We start from the raw sequence: 15,725 nt of genomic DNA on the forward strand, positions 1-15,725 counted from the left end.
GTAAAAAGAACAAAATGACACTATTAGCACTTAGCATCATTTTAGCGGGTTGAATTCATGGTCAAGATTCGGGAACAAGATAAGATTCATTGAACCAGTACCTGGATTTGTACCAGTCAACCATCGGTAAGAAATAATATCAATTCCGTACCGTACCAACGCTTGGTACACCTTGGCATACCAATCCCAATTTCTTTTTCTATTTTTTTATTTTTTTCTCAATTCTTTTTGAATTTGTACTCAAAAATTTTAATGGGATTGTTGTCCACTTTGTGGTTTTAACCTTGTTTTGATTTTCTTATATCATGAAATAGAATTGGGATCTATCCAACTGATGTATTTATAACTAAAAAATATGTATAATACAACAAATTTAATCGATTTTAATGTATATAAAGCATAAAATACATACCGACATCTAAAATCTGGTGGAGTGTCAATGTAACTTGCAAACATCAAGATCATAATAGTATTCTAGAGGAGTGTCACACCAGCTCTCCAAAAGTTCCACATTGCAATAGGCCTCCATAATGCTTCCATGGTCCACTAAGATAGATAATCTAGGAGGAGTCATCTACCTAACTTTGAGACTGGGCTAGCCATACAAAGATGATGATAACAAAATCCACCCAAACGATGGCTAAGGCTACGCAATACGGTAACCACTCAAGAATGATGTCACGTACGTATGTGCCATAGGTTGCTGCCTGGTGTGGAACATAGGATCCAATGCGTGACTCGGAACCAAATATGTCTAAGGATCCTCTCCATGTGCAATGTCATCTGCAGTAGCAACATCACCTCTCAAATGACCATGAGGAGCTCGTCTCCTATATGAGATGATGTCCTCGCGAGCTCAGCCAGGTCATGCACCATCCCTATTTTGTGTGGCAAGAGTATATTGGGACTCATCAGTGAATTGAAGACCATCATAAACTATGGTACCCTATCCCCACTATCTCCCTAGCCACTAGATGCATCATGGGATGAAGATAAACTGTCATTCCTAGTATTGCATGATAATCTAGGCAACCAGTCATCAGATGGCTTGCTGTTCTCTGAATCAAAGTGAATGGATCTCCTTTAGTCTCTCCAAAGAAGATGCAACTATCTTTCCTTTGCATTTCTTGCAGGTTTGAACAGTTGCCTTCTTGCCATGACTCTTTTTGGGCCCTCCACCAATTGGGTACCATGGTGGCCTCTCCTCAACATCTCTCAATCAAATCACAAGGATGTCTCTGATATGAAGCCGTGCAATGATCGACTACCCCTCAACCCCTATGGCTAATCAAAGGCTTGAAATCAACAAAATCCAGCATTTTTTTAATTTTCAAGATTTTAAAAAAAAAATAGAGTGCCTTCGCAGCCCTCCCTCTCTGTCATTGAAGCAAGAGGTGTGGAGCTTGAACCGGCAAGGAAGTTCGCACTGATACCAATCCAAACTATCCGCTTCGGAGCAGTTCGCATCATTTTTCAAACCAAAAGGCAAAATTGTTCTAATTCTCCCTCAAAATGGTTCAAGACACTCCGAACCAAGATTCATCATCTTAGTACCAAACCCTGTGCCGGTACCATCTTATTATAGTGTCGGTAAATTGTTCAGTATAGTACTAGATAGCATACTGATACAAGATCGATATAGTACAGTGTGCCCATAGTGGGCAATACGGCCCGGTCCAACAAACCATACCCCGAACCATCTGGTTCAACGTGGTATGGTGACTCTTGGTCAAGAATGCCAACTCCCTACCAATTTCTTAAAGCTTTAAGCAAAAGAATTTTGATAAATATTCAAGTCCATGATGCATATCCTATTCGGATATTTATGACACAAATGCTAGAAGCTAGACATGAGTGTCCAAGTAACGCAGCTTAAGCTAGAGCAAATCTAGAAGGTGGATCCGTAGGTACTCTATTGGTAATCTACAAATTATCCTAAAGTTTATAAAGCCTTCATTTATCTACCAAATACTTAGAGAATACTTGATCATAAAGGGTAAATGAGGAAACTGGCCTTCAAAGTGGGAACAAAAGTTGGCTTGTATAAACCTTTTACAAGGCATTCCACCTTTAAGTAGGTCTAGTTGAGGTAAAGACACATACATCACTAGCACCAATTATCCAAATTGTAATACATAAAGCCTCTAATATAACAATCAACTAACTTTTCTTAATATGACATAGGTCATCGAAAAAATTATAATAATTTGATCTTCAAGGGCTTACTAGATTTATAAACAAAATCCACTTATCTAGCTTTATTCAACCAAATAACCTTTTGGGCGCCACAATAAAGCATGTTGAAGGGTGGGTAAAAGTTGGATTCTAGCAAAGCTGACAAGCACCTTTTCTAGTCACTTTTCTCTTGCATATCTTCACCAAAATGATGGAACAATTTTATACATTAAGTCTCCATTCTTGAACACATATCTGTTATTCTAGAACCAGACATTATCCCAAGTTGTCCACTGAATAATTGTAGATATAAAAATCCTAATTCCTAAACCACATGAATAATTGTTTGCAGTGACATGGTCACAAAATTTTGATTGACAAATAGAAAATGTAAACAAACAAGAAGAGAACAACTAGTTGGACTCCCTTATATTTTGAGATTACATCTAATAATATTAACAAATTTATAAAATCAAACCACTCTGTAACTATAGATAATACCACGGTTGCCAACCATGAGTTCAAACATTATGACACATCTACAAATAATGAAGAACTTGATCTGGCATGTAACAAACTTGTTCGACACAAAGACTACACAAGAGTGCAAACTTAATATGCAAGCTGTGCAATGGGTAAACAAGCATACAGTTCTTGCAAGGTTGGATTGGCATGGACACTGGCTACTGGAAGAAGGCTCAACTCATCAGCCTTTGCATTCTCAGTTTGAGCTCCGAACTTTTCTAGCTTCATTTTCATGTCTGCAGCTTCCTGTGGACCAAGAAACAAACTATTGCCAGAACAGGAAAAAAAAGAGCTGAAAAAAAATCATTTAGCCTGACAAAAATTTTTGGTATTGGCCAGATGGCATTTATACACACACATCAGAGAACAAAAAAGTCGAGAATGCATACATTTCTTATTCATACTCAGCATTCCAATGATAGACCTAGAAATCCAATAACAAGCATTGAATTTTAAGTAGATACAGCACAGTCAATACATAGTACAGCAATACCTTTTCAAGATCCTTTCTAAGTGATGCTTCCTTTTCAAGTTTCTCTTTGTACTCATTTTTGACCTGAGCCATATGTATCTGCATTAGCAGAAGAAAACCAAATCAGAACATAATCTGATGCAGTAAGCCTTGTTCAATCGCATAATATCAACAAACTGATCAGATAATTGAACATCCCGACCTGTCCCTCCCCTCCCCATCCGCCCCCCCAACAAAAAAGAGAGAGAGAGAGAAAGAAGAAGAAGAACCACAAGTGTAAATTATACTGAGCTCGATGCACCGATTTAGAGATGATATCCTGACCTCCAGTGCTTCGATAACACCCTTAAGCTCCCCTGCCTTTTTGGACCATTTGTCGGAACTTGCTTTGTAAAGTTCAACAAGCTTTGTGATCTATTACAGGTAAAGAAAACTACTGGATTATTTAAATTTATTTAAAGAAAAAAAAGGAGCTTGGATTTGGTTTAAAAAATTAAGAGAACCTAAAATAAATTCCCATCACTAACAAACAAAAAAAAAAAAAAAGAATGATAAGAAAAGCACAGTTCTGCCCTTTTCTGATGCTTGTTAGTGATTAACATCAGCATATCACACTGAGAGCATTTGCCACAGAAATCTTAGACACTCCAAAGAAACAGCCACATAAGAGAAAAATTTTATTTTTCATGCAAATGATGGCATAGGCAACTATAGAATAACCAGGGCAAGACACATTTAATCTAGAGCAATGTCATCATAAAAATTGAAATTACTACAAAAGAGTGGTAACATTGGTTAACCTATGGAGTAAGCTTCTTCAGTTGAATTGTAAATAAAATTATGCACGTGTGCACGTGTGTGTGTGTGTGTGTGTGTGAGAGAGAGAGAGAGAGAGAGAGAGAGAGGAGAGAGATCACCACCAAATCAGGTCAGCATTAACAAAAATAAAAGACAAACAGCAACTCACAGTCATACTTTATACACCATGAAGCATTCATTTTTCCGACCAAACAGGTCTCTAGTTTCTCAATATTAAAATTTCCCTAATAATATGAAACAATTTTTTTTTCAGTTGCAATCTGTTGGGTGGATGTCTGGCCAGGACACCACCTCCCAAGATCCTTTCAGTACCACGCGATGCAGCAGGAAGAAAGAAGAAACAAAACAGAAGAAAAAACAATCAAAATACGTGGATCAGCCACAAAAGGGCTCGCCTCCACGGGGCATGCAAACTTCACTATGAAAAGAAAATTTTACAAGAAGAGACCTCACCCTCAACCCTTGTACACCCAATTCTCTCTCACATAAAGTTCTCCTCACAAAAGCTCTCTCTCTCTTGGAGACCCCCCTGAACCCCTGAAGAGCCTGGCGACCGCTGTCCAGGAGCCTCCTGCTCCTTCTCTCTCAGCGCCCTAGCCTCTCTCTCTCCTCTGGTTTGTACGGCGGCGAGAAACCGAACCCACACCCCTCTGTTTCGTCTCAGGCCTTTTTAAAGACCTTAAACAGAGCTTAAAACGTGATTAGAGAGGGATTAGGAGTCCTAAACAAAGCCAAAAAATCACCTGGACCGTCGGATCAAGACCGGGAGCCTCCTCGGCCCTTAGATCGCGCTCCGATCCACGGAATAGGGCCGTGGACCGCGAGAAACGCGTGGGAAAAGCCCACGCGGTCCACAGACCGCGCCGTGGACCACCCGATCCACGGTGGACCGGGGCAAGGGGCCAGCAAGCCTGGGTCGCACGTCCCGCGTGGGCCTGGGCCTGGGTCGCGCGTCCCGCGTGGGCCTGGGTCGCGCGTCCCACGCGGGCCTAGGACGCGCGTCCCGCGCGCCGCCGCCTGCGGCCGCGCCGCTGCCGCCTGCCGTCGGTCGCCGGCGGTCCTCCACCGCCTCGATTCTCGTGCCGACTTCAAAAGCTCGTATCTCCTCCATCCGAGCTCCGATTCAGGTGATCTTGGTCTCGTTGGACTCCGTTTTTCGCCGCGAACCTCGCTGTGGGCTCAATATGGGCTGAATCTCGAGGCGTCAAATTCTAACAATCTCCACCTCGACTCGATATTCGGCCTCCTCCAAACTCCGAGAGCTTCTGGATCTCCTCGCCCCCATGCCCTGGGGCAATCGCCTGTTGACATGGATGGGCAAACATGGGAGTCGAGCCAGGCTGCTCGATCCCATCTCCGTCGTATGCTGTGCTCCTTCTGACCTGAGACCTGCTCGGGGCATCATCCTGCGGCAATAGGAATCTTACCTTGCGACGTCGCCTCTCGTCCTCCCGAGTCTCCTGTCTCGTGCCCGATCTGCCTCCTGGAGCTCCACCTCGCTCTGGGCTCCACCTGGCTCCCGATGCTCCACCTCGCACTGGGCTCCCTGCCAGGTAATAATGTCCTCTGCTCCCCTTCTTCCCCTCCAGCACAATCCTATCGCCGCGTAGCACCCTTAGAATTCTTCCACCAGCTACCATCCTGTAGCCTCTCGAATCCAATCTGCTAAGTGAGATAAGATTCCGCCTGAAATCGGGTATGTATCGGACCTCCCCCAATCTCCTCACTGCACCGTCATGTGTCCTCCAGCTGATCGTCCCAATACCTCTGATCGCACAGCTCAATCCATCCGGCAGATATACAGTGCTCTCACTGTTCTCCAGGGAGTCAAACTGCTCCTCTCTGCAACACACATGATAGGGGCATGCAGAATCTAATATCCACTGCTGGGAAGAAGTAGATACCTCGTCAGATATCTCAAAGACATCTCCATCTAAATCACTGCCGGCCGTCGCTACAACAGCCACCGTCCGATTTTTCAATTGAGGGCAATCTCTGGCTAGATGCCCCAACTCCTCACACCGGTAATACCTGATTTTGCTCAAGTCCCTCCTGGACTTAGACCGCCCTCGTTGCGATCTCCTGTCGCTCCGTCTACCGCCTCCTGCATCTCCAGAAGCCACCAAAGCTGAGCTATCGCCACCTGAGCTCGAAGCTGGGTTCTCCCTCCTGAGAACCTCGTTCTGGAGTATCGCCGCGGTGACCTCGTCCATCTTGATAGTGCTCTTCCCCACTAGAAGAGCAGTCACCAAGGACTCGTACGAAGAGGGAAGCGACGCCAGCAAAACCAGCGCCCTGGTCTTCTCCTCAACGTTCTCGCCAACGCTGAGAAGGTCGGTGAGGATCTTCTGGAAGTGGCTCAAATACTCCTGCACGCTCTGTCCCTCAGTCATCCGCAGTTGGTAAAACTGCCTCCAGAGGAAAAGTGTGTTGGTGAGAGACTTCGCCATGTACAACTCCTCGAGCTTCGACCACAGCACCGTCGGAGAAGTCTCGCTCAGCACATGGATCACCACCTCATCCGCCAGGTACATGCGGATGGTACTCACCGCCTGCATCTGTAACCGTTTCCAATCCCGCACCTCCATGGTGGTCGGCTTCTCATCGCACAAGAGAGCATCGATCAACCCCTGTTGGATGAGCACGTCCTTCACCCTTGCCTGCCACAAGGAGAAATTGCTCTTACCATCGAACTTGTTGATCTCCATCTTGATTGTTCCCGTTTTCTCCATCTTCAGTCTTGCTCACCACCACTGCAATCTACGTCCTTGTACTGCCTTGCTCTGATACCACTTGTTGGGTGGATGTCTGGCCAGGACACCACCTCCCAAGATCCTTTCAGTACCACGCGATGCAGCAGGAAGAAAGAAGAAACAAAACAGAAGAAAAAACAATCAAAATACGTGGATCAGCCACAAAAGGGCTCGCCTCCACCGGGCATGCAAACTTCACTATGAAAAGAAAATTTTACAAGAAGAGACCTCACCCTCAACCCTTGTACACCCAATTCTCTCTCACATAAAGTTCTCCTCACAAAAGCTCTCTCTCTCTTGGAGACCTCCCTGAACCCCTGAAGAGCCTGGCGACCGCTGTCCAGGAGCCTCCTGCTCCTTCTCTCTCAGCGCCCTAGCCTCTCTCTCTCCTCTGGTTCGTACGGCGGCGAGAAACCGAACCCACACCCCTCTGTTTCGTCTCAGGCCTTTTTAAAGACCTTAAACAGAGCTTAAAACGTGATTAGAGAGGGATTAGGAGTCCTAAACAAAGCCAAAAAACCCCCTGGACCGTCGGATCAAGACCGGGAGCCTCCTCGGCCCTTAGATCGCGCTCCGATCCACGGAATAGGACCGTGGACCGCGAGAAATGCGTGGGAAACGCCCACGCGATCCACAGACCGCGCCGTGGACCACCCGGTCCACGGTGGACCGGGGCAAGGGGCCAGCAAGCCTGGGTCGCGCGTCCCGCGTGGGCCTGGGCCTGGGTCGCGCATCCCGCGTGGGCCTGGGTCGCGCGTCCCACGCGGGCCTGGGACGCGCGTCCCGCGCGCCGCCGCCTGCGGCCGCACTGCCGCCGGTCGCCGGCGGTCCTCCACCGCCTCGATTCTCGTGCCGACTTCAAAAGCTCGTATCTCCTCCATCCGAGCTCCGATTCAGGTGATCTTGGTCTCGTTGGACTCCGTTTTTCGCCGCGAACCTCGCTGTGGGCTCAATATGGGCTGAATCTCGAGGCGTCAAATTCTAACACAATCAAATTGTCAACATCCCATATCTGAAAGAGATCCTAAAAATATAATCAATGAAACCTGAAGGCTTGTGAAGAGGAGCAACCTTCATCAAAGAATTGCAAAATAAAATGCAAGCTGACTTTGAAGCAAAATGAATTTTGAAGATTGACCGGTGATATAGCTTGACCAAAGGCACAAATTAAATAAATTAGGATACAGGTTCCAAGTGCAGGACTTTGTCTGAGTCAAAATCATCCACCCACCAAAACAAAAGACATTGGGCACAACAAGAGAAGGTGTAAAAAATGGTATGCAGTACAGCAACTCCAAAGGATGAGCTCCTGATTCACTGAACTATTTGACTATTATCCACTATTCAAGGGCAGATATAAAATCGGACATGCTTTTATGTTCACTGATTAATAATTTTTAAAAAAAAAAAAAAAGACTCCTTTCCTATTGTTGCCTTTTGATGAGTCTAAACCTTAGGGCCCGTTCTTTTGAGGGTAAAAAATTTATCCAAAAATCTATATATTTTTCTAGATAAATATTTTCCAAGCAACATTTAAACAAAAAAATAATTTACCTATGTTCTATTATGCATTGGAAAATAGCTTGGAAATCTATTATTCATGTTCTTTTGCATTACTAGTTTTCTGGATAAGTTGCTAAGATCTATCCATATTTTCCATAATACCCTTTATTATATAAGTATTATTATATATAATAGTATAATACTATATATTATATTATTATTATAATATATTATAGTAATATAGTATATAATAATATATTATATCATATTATATTGTTATATTATTATATTACAATATTATAATATATTATATTATTTTGTTGTTATATATTATTATATTATTATATGTTATATTAATATCTTATATTAATATAATGTATCATACATTATATAATATTATTATATATAATAATATAGCAAAATATATTATATTATATTAGTATACGTTATTATATATAAAACATATTATATTATTACATTATCATTATATTATTATATAAATATTATTATATATAATAATAATATATTATATTATTATATTGTTATATATTATTATATTATTATAATATATCATAGTATATTATATTATGTTAACATCTTATATTAACATAATATAATATATATCTTTATATATAATAATATATTATATTATACTATTATAATGATATACTATATGATAATATATTCTATTATTATTATTATAAAGTTAAGGATTATTAGGAACGAATTAAAAAAGTTATTTTTCCAATCGATGGAAAAATGATTTAGCCACCCCCTAGATGGGTAAGATTTTCTCCTATTTGATGGATAAATTCTATCCATGAAAAAGTAACTTACCTATCTTGAAAAGCATAAGAACATCGATAAGTTGGTCAATGAAAAAGTTGACCAACTTTCCCACAATATTTACCCACAAAAGAACATGCCCTTAATGTAAAATCTTGTGGTGCAAAAAGCTGTTAGGCTCGTTATTGTAAATACACCTCATTTTAATTAAAGAAGAGGAACTTCTCAATTCACAACAATATATATTAGAAAAACTTCATAGCCAGAAATCTAATCCAACAATTCATTGATTAAAAGAATTATCATCAGTTTAGCTTCACAAGTGAATGCCTAATCTGGCACCATGGCCAAAGTATGAACAGGAAGTCCACTGACTCTATGCAAAAACTCCAGCATGGAAACAAAAATTTTAGCTGCCCAATGAACCAAGCATGTGCCTGATTCAATACCCCAAACCCCAACAACTGCTTGCCCAAGTCACTACCACTGCACTCCTTTCCACAAAGAAGGCACAACACCCCCTCTCATGGGCCAAGGCAACAACATCTTCAAGCAACAGATAGAAAATAAGGTCATAATACAACAGAACAAGTTCATTCTCTCTCTCTCTCTCTCTGCATGTGCTTCTTAGTTTAGTTGAGATGCGGGTTATATCATGGCAGCTATGTCCAAGAATGACCATCTTATTATTCATATTATACACCAGTATTTCATTATGTCACGTTGATAAGTAGGTAACTCCGGGTGACAAATGCCAAGACAAGGTATCAAGGAGAACCTTACAATGAGCACGCGGGGGAATGTTAATCAATATAATTTGATGCATATAAATACACATATATATATATATATAGGCACACAAACACGTGCGTGTGTATATAAATATGTATGTCTGTATATATGTATGCATAAGCATAAAAGTGTATATACACATTTATTCATACATATATATAAATATATGCATGTGTATGTATATGTTTGTGTGTAGCATGTGTATATATATACATGTATATACATACATATAACATGTATATATACATATATGTGTATGCATGCATTTGTAAATATATATATTATATGCTCAAAATATACATAATGTTAGGTCTTATGACAATATATACATACATTTATATATTTCCGCATTCCAGTTATACAAAAGAACCCCAATAACAGGTTTTATGTTGACAATATAGTGGCATGCTGCCCTTGATAGTATATCCACTACAAGCAACCTTCCAACAAATGCCACTAAAGGCACTACTGCATAGCACTAGCCAACTGAAAAGACTTCAAACGATCTCATATCAAGCTACTATGACAAATTAGAGATCCTAATTACCATCAAAACAATGGTTATTTCAACCAAAAAAAAGGATTACACAAGGTTCGCGGACTCGGTACTGGAGCCCATGCCGCCCGACCGGCGGTACAAGTTTGTATCGGACCAGACCGGTGCGAACCGACACAGAGAAAGGAAACAAACCGGGAGGAGGAAAAAAGAGAAAGAGAGAGAAATAGAGAGAGAGGGGGGAAGAAAGAAAAGGAGGGGAAGGAGTCGGAGGGGCCGATTGGCCACCGGATCGTGCAGTCCATGCATGCGGCATCGCGAGCAAGGCTTTTTTTTAAAAAAGCCGAAAAAACATGGAGCCGGCAATTGGTTTGCCGGCTTCAACTAAGTGAAGCCGGCAAACCAATTGCTGGCTTCACTATTTTTGTCTTTTTTTAAAAAAAAATTCAAAAAATAAAGCCGACAAATCGATTGCCGGCTTCACTATTCATCGTGTTTTTAAAAAAATGCGATGAAGGAACAGACAGCCGCGGATCCACCTGCATGGCTTCCGCCGGCTGGTGGCCATGGCAACCACCCGACAAGCTCCGACAGCTGGCGAACGACAGCCCTTCGCCAGCTGCGTCTTCCTCAGATAAGTCGCTCCCCCCTCTCTCTTTCTCTCGTTTAAAAGTCCTAACGGACGATCCAAGCTGTGAAGACTTCCGTCACCCTCCAGCGGCCTCTGACGGCATCGTGGTCTCTCCCTCTCCTCCTTTCTCTCTCTTTTACTCTTTCCCCCTCTTTCTCCCTCAGCACCGACATGTGCCATTTTCCAAACTGGAACCATCCCGATCCCCCATCGGTCCAGTTCGGCACGCTCCGAACCATCCGATTCGGGACGATTCTGAAAACCATGGGATCACATCCTCTAAATAATAACATCTAACAAGATATAATGATACTGAATGGCCCGCATCCACAATCACTTCCAATCCAGGAAATGAAAAGCACATAAACTAGTTCTTATAAGTTCAAGTCCGACTAAGCCCCGAAAAAATTTCATGTTGCTACCTATTTCATTATGTTCTCCAAACAGAAAAGAAAAACAACAATTTTGAGCTTATGAATAGAAAAGCAAATAACTAAAAGAAAAACAACAATATTGAGGTTATGAATAGAAAAGCAAATAACTACTTTTAAAACAAACTGAGATAACCGTCTCCCAACAGAATGTATGAGCAAAATAGGCAATGGCTGCATGCATGAAAAGGAAATCTTGACAGCACCAGAGATTATACTTACAGTTGATAGCTCAGCAGCAAAACGCTCTTCAGTAGAAGCAGCAGTGTCCTTAGATGAGCATAACTCCTTCATTGCACAAGCAATGATCCTATATGTTAGATAGAATGGGCAAGAAGAATTAACCCAAAATTACAATGAAAACAAATGACATAATACCTCTTCCAAAGAGGTGATTCTCATCTCTAGTTCCCTTACTCTTTCTCTACTCCATGTTAACAATATCGAAGATTCATCAATCTGTCTTTCAAACTGGAAGCCGAAATCCCTTAATGATATATTTCAAATTTATTGTCAGAATATATTTGAACTAGCTCACTTACACCAGCAAGCTTAGCAGACATATCTGCCTCAACATCCATATGCATTTTACGTAGTTCAATGAGGCTCTTAACTTTGGCACTCAACTCCTCATTAAGCCATACATTATGCTGCTCAAGCAGTTCTTTCTCCTGCTCATGAAAATATACTAAAGTAAACATCATCCATTCCATATTCATAATCAATTCAACAAAGTAAATGACAAGATACTAGAAATGGCTATGACTTATTCCCGATGCATTGAAGAAGAGACCTAAGTCTCTGGTTGGGTTGGGGGGATAAAGAATAATGGAGCAAGAAACAACCATACAAAGATGCATAAATCTTTAAATGGTTTAAAAATATATAACAAAGCCAGTGAATATTACCAAAACATGGGGGGAATGCAAATAAATATTGGCTACTTATTTAATTAGAATAAGATGCAGAACTCATGACTATTGAACATATAAATTATCTAAAAGAGAATGAATTGGATTTTCTTGGTAATATAACATATACCTGAACTAAATATAACAATTGGTATGGAAGAGGAAGCAAAAGAACATTCCAAAAGAAAGATACAAAAATGGATCCTATTTCCAACTTCCTCTAAGTGGAATGCAATAAAAGAGCCATATGCAAAGTTCAGACCAGTTGAGATTTCATCTTTCAAAGCCATAGAGGTTAGATGAGATTATCATATATCAATAGCTTTACATGCTCATGTCATAACAGGCTTGGCTGAGAGTGAAGCAGGGCACAGTCGTTGGTTAGATCTCGTAAAGTATGTCATAGGGTATGGCTTGCAATTATCTCCATGTTATCTGACAAACATTTTATAAGCTAAGCTTTAAGATCAAAAAATATTACAAAAACTATATGAACCAAGAATTTAAAAAATAGTAATTCCACAGAACTTTCATTTTCAGGATTAAGTGAAGAACTATTTATAGATTAGCTAAGTTTTATAGTGAAATTACACAAATTACAATTTCTTCAAGAATAACTTCACAAGACTCATAGATAAGCCAATAGGTTTCTCACCATGAAGGCATAGCCATACATAATTAGTTAAGTTTTATTAGTGAAGATATATAAGATCATAAATGGTCCATTTTTATATACCTAAGCTTTGGAGAGCTCTTAGCCTTTAGTAGTTTGATTGCATTTATGGCAACAAAATGATATTTTAGCAACCTTCGTATGTCAAGTACCGATGCATGAAAAGTGACAAATTAGAACTAAAACATGGAACTTAACCCAAAGAAATAGGCGGTACAGGCTTCAATAAAAGGTTGTTCATCAATAACAAAAAACTAGTGACCCAAAGTGCTTCATTAGATGACAAAATATTGGAGTGAAATGGAAAATTGTCAATAGAAAAACAAATCATTACCATTTTGGTAATCAAACAGAATTTTGCATACATGCTGGTGCATTGGGTTAATGGATCATATTAGGTCTTGTAATAAGTTAGGTTGGGCCTAGACTAATAATACCTACTTATGTCTATTTTCTATTTAATTGCAAATTCAAATTCAAATGTATCCTGGTCCTAACAAAAAAAGTTAAATCGCTTGGCTTGATTAGATCTTCTCAAAGACAATCCCAGTCAAATTTCATAGAGACATAAGCAATTAATAACCCTAACAACAGTACGTTAGACAAATTAAGAAGATATTATGAATTTCATTCATTTCTATTAATAACTATAGAAATCAAAGGAAAGGCACCAGCAAAAGTCAAATAAATATGAGAAGAAATCCAAGTATCCAGATATCCCAACCATAAAACAAGACAATACCAAGACTGGTCTAACCTGAGTAAGACGATTACATGTCACACGACAATGCACCAATTCTGCTTCAATATCATGCAGCCTAGCCTCCTTTGCAGTAGCATTGTCTGTCAAACTACCCTGTTGAGAAGGGAAAAGAAGACATTTACTTGTTTTTCAAGCTACAAAATAAATACCACAGTAAATCCAACTTCATGGAAGACAACATTGTGATGTCTTTTATGACAAGCAACCCAAATAAAGATGCAAGAGGCCAAAGAGTGCCAATATATCATAACACTCTTCTATTGCAATCATAACTCTTAGATTGATTATATGCACGTAGGAACATAAATGTTCTTTAAACAAATTGCCAGCTTGCAAAATCATCTTTCATAATCACCGGCTTGAACTAATAGCACCTATTTAAGCTAGTAATCATGGCACACGGGAAAAAACTTCTTCTAGCATCTAAGACATCTAAAATGTATGCAAGACATCTACCCCTTTCTTTTTAGCACCCGACAGAAGAATAGGAGATGTCACTTCACCTTATAACAAAACTCAAAAACGTGGTGCATGATAAAATTGATATAATATGTGCTTTCGACAGATAACTGTATCAAATCCTATATAGTACTAAAATCACATTATATAGGGCTTTGATAAACTTGACCTCTCTTCAGTGGAAGGTTGGGAAGGGTGTGATATGTTTAGAGCACAAGGGAGACAAAAATACATCAGATCTAAAAAGAAAGTTATATATAAAAATGCCTCCTCGGTTCTTACTCTAATGTATGCCATTCTATACTGCAATCCACGCATCGATGAAAATGGAAGTGTACTCACGATCTTATCAAGATAGCTCTGGATGGTGGCATTTTTCTCCCTGATCTCCGCATCTTTTTGTTCCACCAATTCCAGAAGCTGGCGCTTGGATTTGTGATGTTCCACCGTTTCCAATGACAGTCTCTCTATCTTTCCATCCTTTTCAACCTGAGATATCCAAGAATCAAGGAAGCAAATGAGAAAAATGGCGATCGGGAAAGAGATAGCGCAAGAAACCTTGACAACAGTCAAGAATCGCGAATCAAGAAAGCGAGGAGTGCTTACAGTCTTGAGATGGAGCCGGTGCTTCTCGGCCTGGACCTCGGCGAGTTCGGAGAGCCTCTGCTCGATGGAGGCGGAGAGCTGGGCGTTCTCGGACCGGAGCCGAGTAAGGTCATCGGAGAGGGACTCGTACCTCTGCTCCAAGAGGGCGCAGGTCTGCTCGGCGGCAATGGCGGCGGCGTCCTTCTCCGCCTTGGCCGTGTCGACCTGGAGGTGGAGATCCCGAATGACGGCATCGGCCCTCCCCGACACCGTCGCGGCGTCGTGAGAGGGGAGCCGGGACTCCTCCTCGGAAAGGAACAGCGGCATGATCGGTCGCAAATGGCGATCGCCCTCGGGAGGAGAGCAAGAACACTAGAGTTTGGAAGCCAGGAGGGAGGAGGAGGAGAGGAGCAGGCGAAGGCAAGAACGAGCGCGGAAGCCAAGAAGACGAACCGTAAGGCGGTGCGGGACGGCAGCGTGGCACCGCGGGGCGCCATTTCACGTTTGATTCGATGGTGCAGATCGACTGGATTTTTAAGTTGGATGGAGATCGACTGGATTTTTAAGTTGGATCGCTCTGTACCGTTGATCAGAAGAGATCGGATAGGCAGATGGACGGATGAGATAAGGGGAAGAATTGACGGGGTCGCCTGGGCTTGCATGTGCATGCCGGCCCCGAACACGAACATACAGCGGTGGACAGCTGACGGTAAAATGGACACACGAAACCCGGTTTGCTGCTCGTTCCGGGTGCGTTAAATACTTAAATGTTCGAAGCCTGCGTAGCTTGTGGCAGGCGAAGTTGGTCGCTGTGAAGGTTCTTGGAACAGTGCTCTCGTAAGGTTGACATTGGATGCCAGTCATCCCGGCGGTGACCAGGGAAAGATAAACTGATATTTTCGGTTTTTTTTTTGATAAAATTAATAGAAAAAATTTTATTGATTTAATATT

General features: G+C 41.3%; 1 protein-coding gene across 1 annotated transcript in view; it reads right to left on the reverse strand.

Moving 5' to 3' along the window:
• Positions 1-15,265, reverse strand: part of LOC105039390 (nuclear-pore anchor-like) — an 89,013-nt gene extending 73,748 nt beyond the window's left edge. Inside the window, 9 exon segments of the mRNA XM_073244727.1 lie at positions 2,825-2,946; positions 3,194-3,271; positions 3,497-3,586; positions 11,606-11,671; positions 11,762-11,854; positions 11,926-12,054; positions 13,725-13,823; positions 14,532-14,678; positions 14,796-15,265. Coding sequence (XP_073100828.1) covers positions 2,825-2,946; positions 3,194-3,271; positions 3,497-3,586; positions 11,606-11,671; positions 11,762-11,854; positions 11,926-12,054; positions 13,725-13,823; positions 14,532-14,678; positions 14,796-15,101 — 1,130 coding nt within the window. The 5' untranslated portion in view covers positions 15,102-15,265.
• Between the last annotated feature and the right edge of the window lie 460 nt (positions 15,266-15,725).

Source organism: Elaeis guineensis, chromosome 1 (genome assembly GCF_000442705.2).
Source record: "Elaeis guineensis isolate ETL-2024a chromosome 1, EG11, whole genome shotgun sequence".
NCBI lineage: Eukaryota > Viridiplantae > Streptophyta > Magnoliopsida > Arecales > Arecaceae > Elaeis > Elaeis guineensis.